Source organism: Somniosus microcephalus, chromosome 18 (assembly GCF_052327205.1).
Source record: "Somniosus microcephalus isolate GS21.2 chromosome 18, FLI_Smic_1.0, whole genome shotgun sequence".
Classification (NCBI taxonomy): domain Eukaryota; kingdom Metazoa; phylum Chordata; class Chondrichthyes; order Squaliformes; family Somniosidae; genus Somniosus; species Somniosus microcephalus.
In genome coordinates this window covers 16,431,530-16,449,692 of record NC_141004.1, presented here as the reverse complement: position 1 = coordinate 16,449,692, position 18,163 = coordinate 16,431,530, and the positions used below count along the sequence as shown (strand labels likewise).

The 18,163-nt window shown below is 47.7% G+C and overlaps 1 protein-coding gene across 1 annotated transcript in view; it reads right to left on the bottom strand.

Moving 5' to 3' along the window:
- LOC147105051 (phosphatidylinositol 4-phosphate 3-kinase C2 domain-containing subunit beta-like) overlaps window positions 1-17,599 on the bottom strand; it is a 166,572-nt gene extending 148,973 nt beyond the window's left edge. The window contains exons 1-2 of the mRNA XM_086011098.1: window positions 17,554-17,599; window positions 13,099-14,193 (exon numbers count right to left, since the gene is read on the bottom strand). Coding sequence (XP_085867224.1) covers window positions 13,099-14,121 — 1,023 coding nt within the window. The 5' untranslated portion in view covers window positions 14,122-14,193; window positions 17,554-17,599. The remainder of the gene's footprint in view (window positions 1-13,098; window positions 14,194-17,553) is intronic.
- Between the last annotated feature and the right edge of the window lie 564 nt (window positions 17,600-18,163).

Here is an 18,163-nt window from a genome sequence, read left to right as displayed (position 1 = left end):
GTAAAACGTTCCAAGGCAGTACACAGGAGTGTAATTAGACAAACACTGACACTGAGCCAAAGAAGGAGACATTAGGACAGGTGACTAAAAGCTTGGTAAAAGAGGTAGGTATTAAGGAGCAACATGTGTTGAGTACACCCGAGATGTTTCAGGCCAGAATTTGAACATAAGTAGGTAGAAAGCACAGCTGACTGGGCCCACAGCGCACACAGTTGGGCATTACAGTCACAGAATATAAAATGCTACACTGGATCGTTGATCTAATGTGGTTTGTCACACTGGCCAAATATGATTCATTGGAGTCAACAAGCGTAGAGGCTTCCTATAGTTTTCCATTAAACAGTGAAAGGACGCTAATACTCACGCTATAGTAGTCCAAGAAAGCATTTTATGGTGTGGCCTGTGCATCACGCTCAACTGTTAGGAGTGAGATTTGATCATAAATCACATGGCGCTGTGTTTATTTTTTTAAAGAATGAGATACACACTCTAATTTGTTGCCATCCTATTTCTCCATTGAATTTTTGCAAGGGTTGTTCAACTACGATGTATCACGATCAAGCTCAATTCTGTTCTCCACCGACTTGCAGCAAGAGTGTGAACGGTGGCTGAATTTCTCCTTTCCCCAACCAAGGGGCATTAAATGGTGGCTGAATTTCTCCTTTCCCCAACCAAGGGGCATTAAATAGTGTCCCTACAACTTCTGTGTCTTAGATCAGACTAGGAATCAAACTTGTGACTTTACAGGCCTGTAAATATATATTTTTTTAATGTTTTAAACACTTTGTTGAACAGGTCTGCCTAAGATTAAAGCTCAAACAAGATCAGTTTGTGCACCATAATTTGAAATTTTCTGTAACTGCCTCAATGCAAACAGTAAATTTGCATTGAGGTGATCAGCACAATTTTAATGTTATCTTTTTGACATATTTGCAGAAGCAGGGAGAAATTCATTTCACAAAGAAACAACGTATGTATGTTTAAAACATGGGGATCTTTTCTCTAGAAAAGAGCAAGCTGAGGGGGTGACCGGATCGAGGTCTTTAAGACTAGGTAAGGTAGACGTAGAGACAATAGCCCATAAATTCCATCCCCTATGGGTGTGTACGCGCTGTGTACTCACCCATAGGGCCAACGGAAGTGCCGGTTTTATGCATGCACTGGAAACCGGAACCCGGAACTTCCATTCTTCAAAGAAAGGGCTTCACTGGTCAAACACCTGCGCCGGAGAGGCAGCGCGTACGGCTGCAACTTCTGTTTTTTTCAGCAGTTGCTTCAGTCCAGCTAAGTCTGAAACAGCTGCGCCTGGAAAAGGAGGCGCAAGGCCTGCTTTTAACAAGGTAAGAGGTGAAGAAAGTAAAAGAAACATTTTTTTTCCCCACTGATTAATCATTTTAAAATACTTTAAAGAAAGGTAAGTTTATTTTTAGCCCCGTTAAAAACTTTAATTATTTTTTTCAAAAATTTAAATTTTTGTTTAAAAGTTAATTTATGTAATTTATAGTAATTTTTAAAATGTGATAAAAAAATGTATTTAAAGTTTTACTTATATTTTGGGGCTGATCTCTATTCATAGATTTGACAGGTCTTCCTATGAATGGAGATTCCCTGCTCTGATTGACTCCCCATGGCCCACGTGATCCCAGGGACGCTGCGAACTACCTGCGCCCCTGGGTTACGCGTGCCCTGCACACCGGCAGTTTGAGGAGGCACATCAACGGAATTCTGCGCCTCCCGGGAGCGCTCCGGTCCAGGCGCAGATTTTTCAGGATCGCAGCCCTCCGCCCGCAGAAGGGCTGCGAACGGAATTTCTGGGCCAATGTTTCCACTTGTGTGGGAGACCAAAGCTAAGGGCCATAATACAAGATAGTCACTAATAAACCCAATAGGAAATGCACAAGGAATTTCTTTACCCAGAGAGTGGTTAGAATGTGGAATTGCTACCGTAAGGAGTAGTTGAGGAAAATATCATAGATGCATTTACGGCTAGATAAACACAGGAGGGAGAAAGGAATAGAAGGATATGCTGATGGGGTTTGATGAAGAGGGGTGGGAGGAGGCTCGTGTGGAGCAGAAATACTGGGATAGACCAGTTGGACAAATGGCCTGTTTCAGTGCTGTAAATTCTATATATAAAATATAGCATTTCTACACAAATTAAATTATTTTTTTAAAAATCAGATAATGCTCTATTTCTCTAACTCAAAAGCATCCCATTAAAACCTTGTTTTTTTTTCAGTGGCTGCCTTGATCTAAACAGCAAACCTAGTGAAGATGAGCAGCACAATTTTAAGGTCATCTTTTTTGACATAGTTGCAGAAGCAGAGAGAAATCTAGTTTCAGAGAAATCAATGCTCAAATTCATTAAAATTAAAAAATACTGCACTTTTCAAAGTAGCCCATTTAACCTTTAGGTCCCTGCTTAGCTCAGGAGGAAGGTTTTCCCCTCCCATTATTTGCCTCTCTTGCTGTCAGTAAATCTTATTTTTAAGGATTTTAAAGTCGAGCCTTGGCACTAGGCCCCGGGGTTACCATGGTGACCAAGACCGCGGTCTGGCGCAGCCGGCGGCTCGCCGCCGGGAACAGGTAGAGCGCGGCGCTCAGCACCACCACAGCCAGGGTGACAGCGACCACCACGGCAAAGTCCGGCATGCTGGGGGGCGGGGAGGGGCCGGGCCGGGCCGCAATCCTCCTCCTCCTCCCCCGCCGACCCAAGCCCTGCTACCGCGGCTCCTGCCGCATCGCCCGCAGCCCCGGGGCGTCTCCTGCAGCCGCTGCAAAAAGCCCCAGGGAGGGGGCAGGTGGCAGCTCACAGGGGAGAGGGGATGGAGGAGAGGGGGGTTAAGGGGCTAAGGGGAGGTGGTTAAGGGGGAGGGGGTTTAGTGGGCTAGTTAGGGGGAGGAGGGGGTTTGAAGGGGATGGGGTTAGGGCACAGTGGGGAGAATGGGGTTTAAGGGGAATGGGGAGGAGGCATGGGTAAGGGGTGGGAGTAGGTGTGCGGGTTGGGGGAGGAGGTTGGGTTTAGGGGGAGGGGGATGGGGTTAGGGCACAGTGGGGGGAATGGGTGGTTAAGGGGAATGGGGAGGAGGCATGGGTAAGGGGTGGGAGTAGGTGGTGTGCGGGTTAGGGAGAGGGGGTTGGAGCTTAGGGGTGGTGGGTAGAGTGGTTGTTGGGGTAGGGGTTCGGGAGGGAGTGGTGAGGGTTAGTGACAGCTCACAGGGGAGGAAGGGGGAGGGGTGGTGTTCGAGGGGATGGGGGTTCGAGGGTAGGGACTCAGTGACAGCTCACAGGGAGGGGCAGGGGGCCGATTTGAACTGGAAGTTGTACAAGGTGTGAGGAATGCAGGTGTGAACTATACGTGCGCAATGCTGCGGCAGGTTAGAGGTAATTGTGAGCAGTGGTGCAGTAAAATGCTGCGGACGTGGGTTGGAGAGGGGTAATGATGAGCAGTGGTCTGACATAACTGACGACGTGGGCAGGTGGGAGGGAATCGTGAACAGAGTTGCACACGTGGACAGGTGGGAACTAATTCTCAGCAGCGGTGTGGCACAGCGCTGCACACTTGAGCAGGTGGGAAGCATTCACAGGCATAGCATACCGCTGCATGCGTGATCAAGTGTGAAGTAATTGTGAGCAGCAACAATAAACATGAGATCAATAATTGTGGGATGATGCACAGCACAATGCTGGGCAGATGGCATTGTGTAACATTGAACACATACATCTCTGCTCTACTCAACCCATGAGCTGCTTCACGCCAGAACGTGGACATAAGCAGATAGAAAGCACAGCTGACTGGACCCACAGCGCACAGTTGGGCATTGCAGTCACAGTCTATAGAATGCTACACTGGACCACTGATCTAATGCAGTTTGTCACACTGGCCGAATATAATTCATTAGAGTCAACAAGCGTACAGTTCCTATAGTTTTCCATTAAACAAGCGAAGGGGCACTGACACTCACACTATAGCCCAAGAACGCATTTGACGGAGTGGCCTGTGCATCACTCTCAAGATCAATTAGGAGTGAGAGTTATGAACAAAACGAGGGAGACTTGGTCATAAATCACTTGTTCATTGTTTAAAGAATGAGATACGCAATCTAATTAGCTGCTATCCCATTGCTCCGTCAGAATTTTTGTAGGGGAAAAACTGTGCGCGAGAATTCAACATCAGATCACATTTCTTTTGTGTGTGCTGTGAGCGTCGTCACTCGTGTGCCCAAGACCAAAATTTGGGGATTTTTATTATCCACCATGGCTTCCATTGTTGTTGGTAAAGGATGTTACATTTACATCAGAATAAGCCAAATCTTTAAACTGAAATGAGTTACACTTGGCAGGTCTGGCTGGGCATTTCTTTTTGCTCATTGAAGGAATTCAATAGCACGGAGGTGTTTATGAGCCTAATGAAATCTGATATCACAGGGCCATACATGCATGTGATGATCGCAGTTTCCTGATTACCTCATTTTTTTCCCCCCCCGTGTTCTCCTTATCTGGGTGACTATTTCCTGCATAAACACACGACCTGAACAGAATAAGAAAACTTATTCAAAGAATAGACAGCTATACATGCGGGAAAGAATCTGATCCAAGATTATAATGGCCCAGAAATTCGGGTCCCAACGTGCGAGTACGGACGGAGTACCCACGCGTGGACCCGATGGAAGTTTCTTGCATGCACGGGAAAACGGCACTTCCGGTCCCCTGAACGAAGGGGTTAAGAGGTGAAACGCGTGCGACGTATGAGGCAGCGCGTGCGCGTTGAACTTCCGGTTTTTTGACAGGTTTGCCCGTGCATGAAGGCCTGTACTTTTTGCACATTTAAAAACCAGACGTAAGTACTTAGTTTTAAAAGGTAAGTGGTCTATTAATTAAAGCTAGAAATTTTTTTCCACAGGTTTATTATTTTTAAAGACTTTACAGTAAGGTAAGTGTATTTTTAGACCCGATTTTTAAAAAAATTATTTTTTTCAAATATTTGATTAATTGTTTAAATTAGTTTTTTTTTAACAGTTATTAATAGTTCATTTAATTAGTGGGATTTTTTTTAACTTTTATTTGAAGTTTAAGTACTGTTTTGGGCACCCGGAGTTTTCGTGAGTTTGACAGTTCTATCAAACTCATGAATGAACTTTTGCAACCTCCGATTGGTTTCCCAGTGCTCACGTGATCCCAGCCGGCTCATCGCACTAACTACGCCGCTGGATCACACAAGCATAGCGCGCCGGGAGCTGCAGCGGGCCACAGACCAGAAATGCACGCAGGCCCAGGCCTCAATGGCCGGCGCGCTAGGTAAGTGCAGGTCGGGGGCTTGCACCCGCAGGAAGCCCCTGACCCGAATTTCTGGGCCAATATTTATAACTTCAGTGTTTCCAAATACTGGACCGTTTTTTTCCCTCTCCACAATTCAGTTTTCCCCCTCCTCTTCATTCTGCTCACACTAACTCCCAACCTTTTATCATGCAGAGTGGGGATAAGGCAGAGCCTTGGACTGTATCAATCACTCACACTCTTATCCCTCCAACAAAACCCTTTGGCAATCAGAGCCAATGTCAACAGTAAAATTCTTGCCATAGCAATACTTACTTCAGAGCCCAGAGAGGAAGAGAATGGTTACAGATACTGTACTGAGTGTCTCAGTAAAGGTCTCACCAACATTGAGACTGCACAGAGAAAGAGCCACAATTAGCGACCGTGTTAGGTGATGATTTTTATCCATCATCGGGAATTTGGAGCTTTCCACTATTGAGGAACTCACTTGTCAAAACCATTCACAACTCCACAATGGTGACCTTAACCACTGCTCCCATTTTTTCCTCGGACAGCAGGTACCGATACTGGAGGATGGCTGCATCAGACCCACTGGGATTGGAGGAAATGCAGGCTGGTGCTTGGGATGGGAATCGGCCGATGGGGTGGTCCATGCCCCGGGGTCTACCTGACTTTCTTCTGCCACATTCCCAAGTCAGAAGAACCTTCTTCATACTTCAAAAGTACTTCATTGGCTGTAAAGTGCTTTGGGACATCCTGAGGTTGTGAAAAGTGCTATATAAATGCAAGTCTTTCGTCTCCTCTTTGCTAGATTTCCCATGGGCTTCCCTCCCCCTCTGTTATTCTGTTGGAACCATTTACACCTCCTGTTCCTATTCTTGTCTCATTATCACCTGCCTTGGACCATCATCACATTTGTTATTTAATCACTGTCCTCCTCCTTATCACAGACCCTCTCCCCTTGTCCTTTTTCTGCCCCCTTTCCCCTGGCTCTGTACTTGTTTAAAAGCTGTTCATCTTTAACATCCAGTTCTGATGAAACTGAAACATCAAATCTGTTTCTTTCTCCACAGATGCTGCCTGACCCAAGTATTTCCAACAATTTCTGCTTTTATTTCAGATTTCCAGCATCCGCAGTATTTTGCTTTTGTTCCACAATGTTCTATGTGCATGGCCTGTGTCTAGCTGAATCGTAATATTTTATTATCTGCGAGGTCCTCCTGTAGATTTGGCAGCCCCTTTGACTAGCTCAATAAGTACAGTTTTGGTCTCCTTACCTAAGGAAGGATATACTTGCCATAGAGGGAGTGCAATGAAGGTTCACCAGCCTGGTTCCCGAGATGGGGGGATTGTCCTATGAGGACAGATTGAGTAGACTAGGCCTATATTCTCTCGAGTTTAGAAGAATGAGAGGTGATCTCATTGAAACATACAAAATTCTTACAGGGCTTGACAGGGTAGATGCAGGGAGGATGTTTCCCCAGGCTGGGGAGTCTAGAACCAGGGGTCATAGTCTCCGAATAAGGGGTTGACCATTTAGGACTGAGATGAGGAGAAATTTCTTCACTCAGAGGGAATTCTCTACCCCAGAGGGCTATGGTGGTTCGGTCGTTGAGTATATTCAAAACAGAGATCGATAGATTTTTGACTATTAAGGGAATCAAGGGATATGGGGATAGTGTAGGAAAGTGGAGATGAGGTAGAAGATCAGCCATGATTTTATTGAATGGTGGAGCAGGCTCGAAGGGCCAAATGGCCGACTCCTGCTCCTATTTCTTATGTTCTAATAATTCAAACCATAAGCAATTGTGGAAGGTCTCTATGTAATATCAAAATCTTCCTAATAATGGAGGTGTTGAAGATGTTGTTAGGTGCGCATTGGCATGCATTTACCATTTATCAGTAATGTTTTGTGCTTTCCCTACTGCAAGAGTGCTCAGGTGTCAGCGGTGGCTCCGTTGGTAGCATCCTTGCCTCAGAGTCAGAAGAGTGTGCGTTCAAATCCCACTCCAGAGACTTGAGCAGATGATCTAGGCCGATACTGAGGGAGTGCTGCACTGTCAGAGGTGCCGTCTTTTGGATGAGACGTTAAAAACAAGGTCCCGTCTGCTCTCTCAGTTGGAGGTAAACTCTTTGGAAGAGGAGCAGGGGGGGGTTCTCCCCAGTGTCCTGGCCAATATGTATCCTGCAACCAACATCACGAAAACAGATCACCTGCTCATTATCTCATTGCTGTTTGTGGTAAATTGGCTGCCGCGTTTCCTACATTACAACAGTGACTAAACTTCAAATGTACTTAATTGGCTGTAAAGTGCTTTGGGACACCCCGAGGTCGTGAAAGGCACTGTCTAGGAACAGGAGGAGGCCATTCAGCCCCTCGAGCCTGTTCCGCCATTCAAAGAGATCATGGCTGATCTGTGACCTAACTCCATATCCCTTAATACCTTTGTCCCATCTCCCTTAATACCTTTGGTTAACAAAAAATCAATCTCAGATTTAAAATTAATTGACCAAGCACCAACTGTCATTTGCGGAAGAGAGTTCCAAACTTCTACCACCCTTTGTGTGTGTAGAAGTGTTTCCTAACCTCTTCTAAAAGGCCTACCTCGAACGTTTAGGCTGTGTCCCCTAGTCCTCGACTCCCCAACCAGCAGAAATAGTTTCTCTCGATCTACCTACCCTATCAGTTCCCCTAAATATCCTGAAAACTTCGAATCGCCCCTTAACCTTCTAAATTCATGGGAAATACAATCCTAGTTTGTGTAATATAAATGGGAGTTCTTTCTTTCCCCTCCGTAGCGATGGAAACCTCATCCCAACATCTGGATCAACTGGAAAAACAGACAACTGCCGCTCGTCAGATTCACCGGCTGCGTTAGTGGTTTAAACCGTCATTTTTATTCCGTTTTAACAAAAAAAAGTAGCCGTGAGTAAGAGGCAGCGTTTCCCATTTCTACTTCTTGCTAAAATTAGCCGGTGAAGGAAACTATAGCCCCTGATGTTGATCAGTCAGCTTATTTGGCGGACTAGCACACACCGATATGAACATTGCTCTCCCCACAAATCAGTATTTGTGTCGAGCTGAATCGCGATATTTTATTATCTGTAAAGTCCTCCTGTAGATTTGGTGGACTCTTCAACTAAGCCAGGCAAGAAAGTGGTGTTTAGCTCCGGTACACATTGGCTTAATCCAGTTGGAGGGTCAGCCACAGAATTATCAATCACTAGAGCAAGTTTACAGTGGCATCATATACATTAGCTGCACGTGGAATGATGCCCATCTTGTTGGTACGGAGCGTTTCCCATTCCTTCATACAATGCATTACCACGGCAATGTGGTCAGACGGAAGGGGAAGAAACTTGTGTAGCTTGGCCCAGCTCCAAAATAGCAGACCAGGCACAGGGAGAACAATCGTCCTGGGTTTGTTCAACAATGTACTAAAGCATTAACAAAACCCTGGCTTGGTCAAATCTAATTAGAAGCTAGCCTCATGCCAGATAATCCCCGCTTCCCTCCACTCACGCTGATGTGTTACCATCAGTTGCAATAAACCCCTGCATCACATGCAATAACACGTTAGCAGCACGTCGAAGAAACGAATACTTATGAGAGAGGGAAGGGAGTATGTGTGCTGGTCCGGCGCCCACCTCGTCTGTCTATACGAAATGGGTTACCAAGGCAATAGCAGCAAGCAGTAGGGGCATGGAAACTTGTAACTTGGCCCAGGTCCAAAATGGAAAAATCTGGCACAGGGACAGCCAGCAATCTTGGACCATTCAAAAAGTTTACTTTAGAAAGTCATGTTTCAAGGCTCCCCCCAAATGCCTCGGTTGTAAACACACTGCCGAGTGAGCCTCACAGACCAGTTATGACCCATGTTCGATTTCCAGTCTGCATTGTAAATTGTTTTTTTTTGGCAAGATGACTTCCTGCCCACTCTGCGCAGCACAGTTCGATCCCGAGAGCAAGGCAGCACCAGTTAGGTGGTGTGAGGGGAGAATTGGGACAGAGGAGTATCGATGTAAACTGGTGGGGCTGTGGGGTGCGGGACGAGGAGGAGAAGAATATCCATATGAACTGCGAGGAAGTCAAAGAGAAGAGTATGGAAGGTCATCGATCTGAAACGTTAACTTTGTTTCTCGCTCCGCGGATACCGCCCGACCTGCTGAGTATTGCCAGCATTTTCTGCTTTTATATTAGAAAAGCTTGAGCGTGAACTGGAGGGGTAGTGGGGAAGAGCGCCAGTGTTAACTTGAGGGTTGGGGGGGGGGGGGGGGGGGCGGAGGAGGAAAAGAGGCGTACAACTTCCAGCCTGAATTGGATGCAGAGAGGACACAAGAAGAAAAAAATGCCTCGCTGTCTGTGTGACAACCGTATGCAAGAATTAAGAGGGTATCTACAATAGCCTGCAATTGCTCCACAATGAATGATGAACAGCCTTGCAAATCTTCTGCTAGACAAGTGATGGAATCTTGGGTATATCTACAGCTTAAGTTATGACAAGCCATTGATTTTCAGTCTTAACTACACATCCTAGGCAATGTTCCCATTAAGCTGCAAAGCCACACAGTGGTCTGGAGTCCCCAAGCAGGCCGCTCACTGGCTTTTCAATGGGAACAACCACACATGCACAAAGGTCTGAATGGACCGCGCAGCCAGTCAAAGGGCCCGCGCACGGGAAAAAAAAATTACAGGGAACGTTGATCATTGGCTTATATTAACATATAAGAAACAGGAGTAGGCCAATCGGCCCCTCGAGCCTGCTCCGCCATTCAATAAGATCCAATCTTGGCCTCAACACCACTTTCCCGCTCTCTCCCCGTACCCCTCAACTCCCCTGTAGTTCAAATGTCTGTCAATCTCCGCCTTGAATATATTCAATGACTCCGCCTCCACAGCTCTCCAGGGTAGAGAATTCCAAAGATTCACGACCCTCAGAGAAGAAATATCTCCGTCTTAAATGGGCGACCCCTTATTCTGAAACTATGCCCCCTAGTTCTAGATACCCCCACGAGGGGAAACATCCTCTCAGCATCCACCCTGTCAATCCCCCTCAGAATCCTGTATGTTTCAATAAGATCACCTCTCATTCTTCTAAACTCCAATGAGTATAGGCCCAACCTGCTCAACCTTTCGTCATACGTCAACCCCTTCATCCCAAGAATCAACCTAGTGAACCTTCTCTGCACTGCCTCCAATGCAAGTATATCCTTCCTTAAATATGGAGACCAAAACTGTACGCAGTACTCCAGGTGCGGTCTCACCAACGCCCTGTAAAGTTGCATCAAAACTTCCCTACTTTTATACTCCATACCCCTTGCAATAAAGACCAACATTCCATTAGCCTTCCGATTAGGTAGAGTTACATAGAATTTACAGCACACAAACAGGCTATTCGGCCCAACTGGTCTGTGCCGGTGTTTATGCTCCACACGAGCCTCCTCCCACCCCTTCTATTCCTTTCTTCCTCATGTGCTTATCTAGCTTCCCCTTAAAGGCGTCTATGCTATTCACCTCAACTACTCCATGTGGTAGAGAGTTCCACATTCTAACCACTCGCTGGGCAAAGAAGATAATATAATAATCATCTTTGAATGTTCTGCTTTTCTGAAGCCGTTGGGTCAGCTTTTGCTTGCTGGCATGTGCGGGGACTCTTAATCCATCCCCTCAACTGCCATTAGCGACAACCTTCATGTTAAAAAAAAAACCCAACTGAAAATGCTCTCTCCAGACAACCCAAGTTTGGGAGGACAGACCTGTAATTGTATTGCTGGGTGTACAATTCAAGTAGCCACGATATGGAAAGTTTCACACGACAATCATGACCTATTGCTGAACTTCTAGCGAGTGGGGGGGGGGGGGGGGCGGTGGCGGGGAGAGGAAAAAGTCCTAGCACTTTAAATTTTCACCCCCACGCACATCCCAATTTTCTGAAACCCTAGTAGCAATAACAGTGCGGGAGAACCGATACCCAGAGACAAATAGGGAGTGAAGCTTTAAACACTGTACACAGCTCCTCACAAAAAAGGTAGAATAAAATAAAAGCTCAGGAAGAGAAGAGAGTTTTTTTTTGGGGGGGGGGGGGGGGGTGATTTTGGTCAATCACCACTGGCCAACAAAGAGAATCTGTTTCTTCCAGCCAATATCACAGCACTTGAAGTTTTGATAAAGTACATTTAAATGCCAGGAGCCCTGCCAAGTGCACAGTTTGTGATGTTGCCGACATTGCCTAAAATTGCAATTTATAAAAAACACCTTGGCACGAGTTGCCACTCTTGTGGTATTTAAATCTGTAATAGATTAGTGTTTACACGGAGGCTCAGTGCCGACTTTATCTCCCTGGCACAGGTGCCGAATGCCATGCAACTTGTCTGACGCTATGCACAGTTTCCCCCTCCACTGCAGTTCTCAAAGCCAACACTCACTGGGGATGGGCAATAAATGCTGGCCTGGCCAGCGACACCCACATCCCGTGAATGAATTAAAAAAAAACTGATCACTGCAAACCAGCTGCGAGTTCTGACTTCCGCACCATCGCCCCACACCGCAAATAGCAGAGCAGGTGCACATCCACATTTACAATAGCGAGAACATGGGAAGATCCCATTGCGAATCACCGCGGCTACAAATCCCACTTCGTTCTTGTTAACAAACCTTTTGAGGAAAATCTATCTCAAGGGATTTAAACAAGAATGAACTGTTTTTTTTTTAAAGCGCGTTTCCCTACAGTTACAACAGTGACCACACTTCAAAAGTACTTCATTGTCTGTGAAGCACTTTGGGACGTCTTGAGGCCATGAAAGGCGCTATATGAATAAAAGTTCTTTGTTTCTGAGCCAGTCTTATCCTGCAGTGCAACCTACATCTTTTCGCCATAGAATAGAGCCAAATTGTACAAACTGACCTACGTGCTTCATTTAGGGTTGCCAACCCTCCTGGATTGCCCAGGAGTCTCCTGGAATGGGGCATGAAACTGTCGGGCACTGCTGCTAGCCACCCAGAAGAACTTTGCCCGCTAAATTTCTCGCCGTCACAGCAACCCCCCTCCCCCCCTCAATGACGTCATCTGGCAGCTACCAGAGAGAGTTGGGCCCAAACAGCTCCTACACAGACCGAAAGAAAGAGAGTTGGGATAAGAGAGAGAGAGAGAGAGAGAGAGAGAGAGAGAGAGACAGACAGAGCGGGGAGAGGTGCGGGATGTATGTGTGGCCGAGTCGGAAGTGGGGGTTGGGTGCGGTGGAAAAAGAGGGAGACTGGGGAATGGAGTGGGCATGGGGCCCAGTATTTCCTGCAAAGCCGGGAGCAACAGCAGAAATTTGGCGAGTGGGAGCGGCCCCGATAGAGAGGAGCAGCCAATGAAGGGGTGAGTGAAACCAGGGGACTTTACTCTGTGAATAAATAGCGAAAGGCTGTTTCCACTGGTGGCTGAATGTGGAATATGTGGAAGGAGAACGAGGATTCTGGAAAAACTAATGGGGCGGGGGGAAGGAAGAAAACTTGAATTTGGTCCAGTAACCAACTTCATAGAATAATACAGCACAGAAGGCAGCCATTCGGTCCATCGTGTCTGTGCCGGCACTTTGGTAGAGCTATCCAATTAGTCCCGCTCCCCTGCACTTTCCCCATAGCCCTGTATTTGTTTTACCCTTCCAAGTATTTATCCAATTTCCTTTTGAAAGTTACTATTGAATCTGCTTCCACCACCCTTTCAGGCAGTGCATGCAACAGAAACACTGAATCTAAACACATCTACTGCTGTTACAATATGATTTTTTCGACTCACAACAATTAGGACATTTTTTTCCAAACTTGCATCTCACCAGATCAGTGGAGACCCTTCGATTCTTGGCCTGGTAGACAGCATTGTTCTGGTTCCCGTATCTGGACATGTAAGTCCGTGGAGGCACCTGAGGTGGGAGAGTCTTACTTCTACTGACGGGTTTCCCAGAGGTCTCCCCCTTCCTGTCTTTTCCCTTGCAGATGGAGTTCGGGCCAATGCTCCCGACTCTTATCAGCTTTGTGTTTTCCCCGTAGGTGGACATTAAGTTCAGCTTTGTTATGGCGTCATTCAGGTCGTCGTAGTCGATCAACTCAAACTCTTCGTCAGAAATCTTTTGGCCGGAGTAAATGTTTGCGGGTTCTACAATTTTACCATTTGAATCATCATTGCTGGGAGAGAATAGATTGATGTCGTTAGGTATAGTCAATTTCTCGATGCTCTCGCTGGGTAGCCCCTTGGACCAGTGGTCTGTTAATGTGGCATTTCGACTGGGGCCCAGAGGAACTCGTGGTGGGACTGGTGGAACATAGTCAATGATGGAATAATCTCCTTGTTGGCAAGATGTCCCATCACTGGCGAGGAGCCCTGTGCGTATCAGTTGCTGTGTGGAGCCACTGATGGAGGAGTCTGTGGTGGTGGTGGTGGTGGCAGTGCTCACTTCCTTCCACAACGGGTAGTATTCTCGGTCCTCTTGGCACTGGTGGTCTGGAGGCCCGGGAGCTGAGGTAGTAGAAGAACATGCAATGCCTCGACTTGACAAAGAGGAGCCTCTGCTATAATTGAGACCAGGGTCTGACCCCGACAGCCCGTGGGACCCTTTAATGGCATTGCGGTCATTTCTCAGTTGGCTGTAATCCAGCAAAGGCTCCTCAAACGAAATCAGTTGCAGGCTGTTGATGTGTTTAGGCCTGCTGTCGTCTCTTGTCGACGTGCTGCTCTGCCGAAGCCTCGAGAGGGCATCGTACTCCATCTGAAGAGCTTCTGCCAGGGCCAGCTCCTGCCGGCTGATTCCAGAAAACTCCCAGGGTTTCCAGAGTTCCTTGCTGCCCGTGGGTCGAGACATCCTAACGGCTGGTACGGGTGAACCTTACTTCTGGAATGGCTTACCAAAGAAAGAAGTCATAATGGATTCAACCTAAAAAAAAAAACCACAAGAGAGGCTTTAAAATCAATATCTTTCTAAGCCATGGAATTGTTGCCACATCTGTTGTGCAACTGGGGAGGGGGCAGAGGAGGGGAAATGTTAGCAGTTGGAATATATCTCCAAAATAAAATTTTTTGCAAGCAGGCCAAGGAAGTCTTTAAACAGTAATAATATTTCCCCCCATTCTTTAATAAAGTGCTCACTCTAGCGGGAAGGAGTCTTTGAGCAGGAAACTAGCTGAAGTTCTGGCCCAGTGAATAGGGGCCCAGCTCTTGACTGATGGGCGTAAACAGCCCTGCCCTTCTCCTCGGGTAAAAGAGGTACAGGAAACTTTCGATTAACCGGCCCCTAAATAACCGGAAATGTCGGTTAACCGGCAAAATTCAGGAGTAGGTTCAGGTAACTTTTATTACTTTTTTTTTACTCCATTTGTTGCTGTGCAAGGGTGTAGCTGCAGCTGTTGCTAAGCTACAGAGACGCTTGCAACTTGTGCCGATTGTTCTGAAGCTAAGCAACAGGGTTTGTTGCTTTATACGGAGCTCTGAGCTCCGTATCTTTTACTATAGCGTTCGGTTATCCGGAATTGTTGATGAACCGGCACCACGTCGGTCCCGTCCGTGCCGGATAACAGAAAGTTTCCTGTACACGCAGACAATCGACTGAACACAAAACACCCACAGCTGTCCAAAAGCTCACACCTCTGTGGAAGTCAAATTGCATTAAAGGACTGTGTTAAATCCACCTCCTTAAACATTCCCTTCCTCCACCACCGGCGTACCATGGCTGCAGTGTGTACCATCTGCAAGATGCACTGCAGCAACTCGCCAAGGCTTCTTCGGCAGCACCTCCCAAACCCGCGACCTCTACCACCTAGAAGGACAAGGGCAGCAGGCGCATGGGAACGCCACCACCTCCAAGTTCCTCCTCCAAGTCACCCACCATCCCGACATGGAAAGATATCGCCGTTCCTTCATTGTCGCTGGGTCAAAATCCTGGAACTCCCTCCCTAACAGCACTGTGGGAGCACCTTCACCACACGGACTGCAGCGGTTCAAGGCGGCGGCTCATCACCACCTTCTCGAGGGCAATTAGGGATGGGCAATAAATGCTGGCCTTACCAGCGATGCCCACATCCCAGGAACGAATAAAAATAAAAGTAAGGGTGTACTTAGGAGTCGGGGGCCTAAGCATGTTATTGGGGAATCTAACGGTGCTATATATAAACACAATTTTACATGACAAAGTAACCAGAATGCGCCATTATAAACACCCACACCTCACAAACAATTTATAGATTTTTCAGCTAAAAAAGCAAAGAAATAAGTGAAAAGACAACAGAAAATGCTGGAAAAACTCAGCAGGCCAGGCAACATCCGTGGAGAGAGAAACAGAGTTAACGTTTCAGGTCGAAGACCCTTCGTCAGAACTGAGAAAAAAGCAGGAAATGAAACAGATTAAAAAGCAAGTTTGGGGGCTGGGAAATGGGGGAGGGGATGAAAGAACAAAAGGGAAGGTCTGAGAGGTGAAGAGACATTAAGAGATATTCAAGGCGAGACGAGATGGTAATAGGACAGGTAAAGGGACAAAGGATGGCTCTAGATGAAGTGTGAAATGCGCTGGCAGAGTGAGAGACAGCTGCCGTGTGGGAGAGAAGAAAAAGGAAAAGGCACAAACCAAAAGTGTGGATAAAAAATATATAAAAATATATAAAAATATGATAGGGGCCGAGGTTAGGATCTGAAATTGTTGAACTCGATATTGAGTCCAGAAGGCTGTAATGTGCCTAATCAGAAGATGAGATGCTGTTCCTCGAGCTTACGTTGAGCTTCCGTGGAACAATGCAAGAGGCCGAGGACGGTGAGGTCCGAGTGGGAATGGGGCGGTGAATTAAAGTGACAGGCCACCGGAAGCTCGGGGTCCCCCTTACGGACTGTATGGAGGTGTTCCGCAAAGCGGTCACCCAATCTGCGTTTGGTCTCCCCAATGTAGAGGAGACCACATCGTGAGCAGCGAATACAGTATACTAGATTGCAAGAAGTACAAGTAAATTACTGTTTCACCTGGAAGGGGTGTTTGGGGCCCTGGACAGTGGGAAGGGGGGAGGTATAAGGGCAGGTGCTGCATCTTCTGCGCTTGCACGGGAATGTGCCGGGCGAAGGGGAAGGGGTGCTGGGGGTGATAGAGGAGTGGACTGGGTGTCTCAGAGGGAGCGGACTAGGGTGTCTCAGAGGGAGCGGTCCCTATGGAATGCTGAAAGGGGAGGTGAGGGGAAGATGTGTTTGGTGGTGGGATCATGCTGGGGGTGGCTGAAATGGCGGAGGATGATCCGTTGAATGTGGAGGCTGGTGGGGTGAAAGGTGAGCCGTATCGTGATTCCGGGAGGGAGGGGCAGGGGTGAGGGCAGATAAGTGATATTGGGGGCAAAATTGGGTCGCGCCCCCTTTTGGGGCGCTAACTTCGTCGGGGCGCTACTTTTAGTGCTCCGAAAAAGTTAGCAGCACCGTGCCCGAAATTCACGTCGTGCCGCGGTACTGCAGGCCTTTCTCCTCTTAATAAAGGGGAGGGGCCTAGCGCAGCGTGACCCGGGGCCCAGCTGGGCCACCAGGGATCGGAGTGCTGGCAAAAGAGCCCGGCACTCAAGAGAAGAGCCGGGCTCACAGAGCGCAGCCGGCACCCTGCCGGAGGCGGGGGGGGGGGGGCGGCTGCAGAGGAGGCTGGGGACGGCAACGGGGGCAGGTACTGGCAGGTGGCCAGCAACCAAAATGACCGCCCGGCACCTCCCCTTTAATTTGCACCGCCCAGCCGCAGGTAGGCCCCCCTAACCCTGTCGGACATGGCGTCCGGCAGTAAGTCAGGGGGCGCTACCGAAGATCGCAGCCGGGGCGCAGCGCACGGTGATGACATCATCGCCGGAGGCACAGCGCCGCAGGGTGCTAACCGTTACCGCCACCGCTAACCTCCCGCTGAATTTCGCGGGAGGCGTTAGTGGCGCCGCGCCCAGGCACTAGTTGCTTTGCGCCCCGTTAGTGCCCTCTTAGGGCGCTAACCGGTGGCGCAAATCAACCGAATTTTTCCCCTATTATGTTTCCATTATTTCCCCAAAAGCTACCTTTCGTTTTTGCTGCAGTACTCGGCATTATTAGCTATGGCCTCCAATTTGGTATCACCTGCAAATTTCAACACTATATCTGCAATTCCCGAGTCCAAATCAGTTACATATATGGTGAACAACAGTGGTCCCACCCCCCACTATCTGCCAGTCTGAGAAGCTTATCTTAGCTCATATCCTTTGTTTTCTGTTTTATAGCCATCTTTCAATCCATTCTACCACCTGACCCCCCGTGCTCTCACCTTTGTCACGAGTCTCTTATATGGCACCTTATATCAAAGGCCTTCTGAAAGTAATAAAGAACAAAATGTTAACTTCCCCTTAGTCATGCCAGTGCTCTTCTTTCTCTTCCCCTCACCCCACCCCCAGTTCAAACTGGCTTTTTTCATCTCCTTCCAATTCAAGCTGCCCCGCAAACACTCCAACACTAGTGCTAGCACTTTTATCCCTCCACTTCATTCAGAAGTCAGCGCTGTGGCTCAGTTGGTAGCACTCTCTCGCCTCTGAGTCAGAAGGTTGTGGCTTCAAGTCCCACTCCAGAGACTTGAGCACAAAAATCTAGGCCGACACTCCAGTGCGGTACTGAGGGAGCGCCGCACTGTCGGAGGTACTGTCTTTCGGATGAGACGTTAAACCGAGGCCCCGTCTGCTTTCTCAGGTAGACGTGAAAGATCCCATGGCACTATTTCGAAGAAGAGCAGGGGCGTTATCCCTGGTACAAAAGCAAAATACTGCGGATGCTGGAAATCTGAAATGAAAACAGAAAATGCTGGAAATACTCAGCAGGTCAGGCAGCATCTGTGGAGAGAGAAACAGAGTTAACGTTTCAGGTTGATGACCCTTCGTCAGAAC